Source organism: Olea europaea, chromosome 15 (assembly GCF_002742605.1).
Source record: "Olea europaea var. sylvestris chromosome 15, O_europaea_v1, whole genome shotgun sequence".
NCBI classification, from domain to species: domain Eukaryota; kingdom Viridiplantae; phylum Streptophyta; class Magnoliopsida; order Lamiales; family Oleaceae; genus Olea; species Olea europaea.
Genome location: NC_036251.1, coordinates 8,362,726 through 8,365,984, shown reverse-complemented (window position 1 = coordinate 8,365,984; position 3,259 = coordinate 8,362,726). Strand labels below are relative to the sequence as shown.

At 37.2% G+C, this 3,259-nt stretch overlaps 1 protein-coding gene across 1 annotated transcript in view; it reads left to right on the top strand.

Moving 5' to 3' along the window:
- The window catches only part of LOC111411181, a 24,242-nt gene that overhangs the window by 7,081 nt on the left and 13,902 nt on the right, over nucleotides 1-3,259 (top strand). The window contains exons 4-5 of the mRNA XM_023041737.1: nucleotides 1,965-2,306; nucleotides 2,392-3,258. Of these exons, the coding sequence (XP_022897505.1) occupies nucleotides 1,965-2,306; nucleotides 2,392-3,258 (1,209 nt within the window). The remainder of the gene's footprint in view (nucleotides 1-1,964; nucleotides 2,307-2,391; nucleotide 3,259) is intronic.

Below are 3,259 nucleotides of genomic sequence, written 5' to 3'. Positions count from 1 at the left end.
GGGGGGGTAAGGAACCACATGCTTGGGAGCTTGTCCAGCCCTGTGATGATATTGAAAGCATAGTCATGGTACAAATGTTAAAGCATGTATGCAGAGTAGCAAACCCATGCTATTACACCAAGATGGTTGCTTGCCCCTGTTTTTAGTAGATTTTGATAGAAATTTGTGAATTTTGTGGTTTAAAAGTTGTAGGATCCACAAAATATGTGGTGGAAATGAATTGTAGACTTTGACTTAAATTAAAATTAAAATTTTAATTGGTACCAAACAGGTAATAAGCTTTGCCCAATGAAAATAAAGGTCAACCAAGTGACGTGGGTGCTGGGTAGCAGTGAGCGTTTTCCTCCCTTGTTTTATGGTTTTTTAGTCTTCCTTTTTCTGTTTCTTTTTCCATTTTCTTTGTCCCTGTTGAACTATTTGTGACCAAAAATGATTGTTTAACGAAAACAACCCTCAAAAAAGTGTGCACATGCAAAACATATTACTGTTTACAGACGAACATTAATGGGAAATGGAAGTTTTGGAAACTGAAGGCTTGAAAAAATCAATGGGGACCGTCATTTGGAAATCTTTTAGTGGCAGGCTACGTGGCTTGTTTGGTAGGAGTTTAGAAAAGTCAAAAGTTGCTTTTATACATGTTTGAATAATTTTTCAAAAGCGTTTTGTTTGACTATAAAAACATTTAGAAGAAGCTTGCCTAATATTTCAGTATTTTTAGAAAGCCATTTTACAAGAAGTAGAAGCCAATGTCCTACCAAATGGTTCGAAAGGTAATAACAAAGGGTATCTTTGTCCCCCTTGGAAGCTGAGATGTACTCTGTTTTTATGTCCCCATGTTAAATGATGTTATACATCTTTCTGGTAATTTTATATAAAAGCATCAAATAGGAGTGTATTCATATTAATTTTATGACTGTAACTTCTTTCCTCAATGAAAGTCCAAAAAATTACTAATTATTCAACCAAATTAATGTTGAAGTAAAACTGAACCATTCAACTATGCAGGCAAGAAGTGGTGGAAGTTGACATGCAATCAGATGTCAGGGTGAAAAAATATTAATTTTTTGGCCTTCAAGTGATCAACCCAAAACTTCTAGTGGGTGAGAGTTCGACAGATATAAGTTAAATCTGTAATTTTGTTTTGTTGAACGGGTTACGGTTCATTGAAATTGTCAATCCCCAGTAAAGATCATTGTGTAAACCCGACTGATCCGTTAGGAACCATTTGTTGTAATGAAATGGGAAAAATAGATTTTTAGAACTGAATGATGATGGAAAAGGGCGTGTGTTACTACATTATTATGTAGTAAAATTCAGTATATTATATGAAATTACTACTTCACAGAATTCTTCTATGGCTGATAAACCTTGCTTCCCTGTTTAATCATTTACTAAGAGTCGAATATCATCACGATTAGCTCTAAAATAATTAATATTACAGAAAGAAAGTACATGATTCCGAAAACACAAAAAAAAAACCTGAAAATAAAGAAAAATATGATATGTAGTCAGTGTTTGGAGAGTTCAATAAAGTTGTTTTGTTTCTGTTTATATATCGTGAGAGGATAAGCGCTAAGTATTTAAATAATTTACATATGCTTATGAATTATGATCTTTTCCTCACAAAAAATATTCTTGTCCGACTATTTTTGCTTATTTTTCCTCTATGATGGAAGTTTCCCGTGAAATGCTAGTTAATGAGAAATTTACTTGCTCTTGCACCTAATTTTAATTGCCGCATCAGATAAGTTTGTGCATTATTCGGCACAGTATCAGAGATTTTTCTTGAATCTTTAGGGCCTTATGTCTCCTGACCTTATGAGTTTCTTTAGTAAAATCCTCGTAGCATGATAGCTTTACAAGTAGATCTCTTTCTAATGGAGGGCATTTTTTTTATTTTTTATTTTTTATATTTGGGTTTTGGGTTTTTTTTACTCAGTTTAATAGATTACGTCAATTTGCAGCTGCTTTGAGTGGCCGACTAGTGATTGCAGAAGCTCTTGGTAAAGGGAAAAGCTCAGTAAAACCAACTAAAACGAAGGAGCTAGTTGAGAAAGAAAGCTATCTATTAAAAGGCCGAGATGAAAGAACTGAGTTGAAAACCGGCAAATCGAGCTCTGGACAAGCAGGTTCCCCTAGTCAGCCTCCTTTGGTAGATGGATTGGGCATTTCTGGTAAAGTTGTTTATTCTGGAATTTCAGAGCATAGCAGTGAGCACAGTATATCTGAAGGCTGTGAGCTGCCTACGAGTCATCAGGCTTCTGCTAAAGATTTGTGCAAAGAGAAACTTGAGGATGATTGTAGCGGTGAGGATATCTCTCTCTTCCTTTAATTTTGTACTTTTTCTTTGCACGTCTTTATTATATTCCTAAACGAAATCACCTTCTGAAGGTTCCATGGAGTTTATCCATGGCGGCAAAAAGAAAGCTAAGGTACACAAGCGTCCTTCTGGAGATATGAACACTGAAAATTCAGTCTTGGTGGAGAAGAAGAGGAAGAAGAAAAGAAAGCATGAAATAGGTACTGAAACAAGCACTGACCGTGTGCAGATACCTGCAGCTGCCAGTTATAGTGAAATGGCAGTGAATAACAGTTCAGGAACATCAGTCCAAGTTCTGTTTGGTGAAGATTATCGACTTGAGAATCAGAGCAAAAATGTAGTTGGCTCTTCACTGTGTCCTACAACGGAAACAATGAAGGCGGTTGGGATTGGGAATGCTGTAGAGCTAGAACTTCCTAGACTACTGAGAGATTTGAAAGTTTCTGCTCTATATCCCTTCCATGGGAGTATTCCAGCTATCGTCCAGAAAGTTTTCTTGAAATTCCGGTCCCTTGCTTATCATAACAGCTTGCCCTCAATGGCGCCAGCTGAAAATGAGTCCAAAGAAGCTCGTTTCTGTAAATTACCTGCTGTGAGAGCTTCAGCAAGTCCTGGTGAGGGTACCGAAGAGATGCCAACTGGGAAGCCTATGAAAACTCCGGTCAGGTCTGAAGATCCAGCCAAAGGTGGGCAGAAACGTGGTGCATCTGAACGATTAGAGGGAATATCTGTGAAGAAAAGGAAGAAGATCGATGACTTGAAATCAATGACTCTGGAAAAGAAGGCTGTTCGTAAGGTTACCGACATCCCACGGGATGGAAAAGAATCTGTTGCAAAAAGTGTGCCTCTACTGCCATCAAAAGCAAATAAATTGGAATCGAAGAGGAGGACAGAGAAGCAAATCATAGCACCTAAACCGACCATGCTCGTAATGAAATT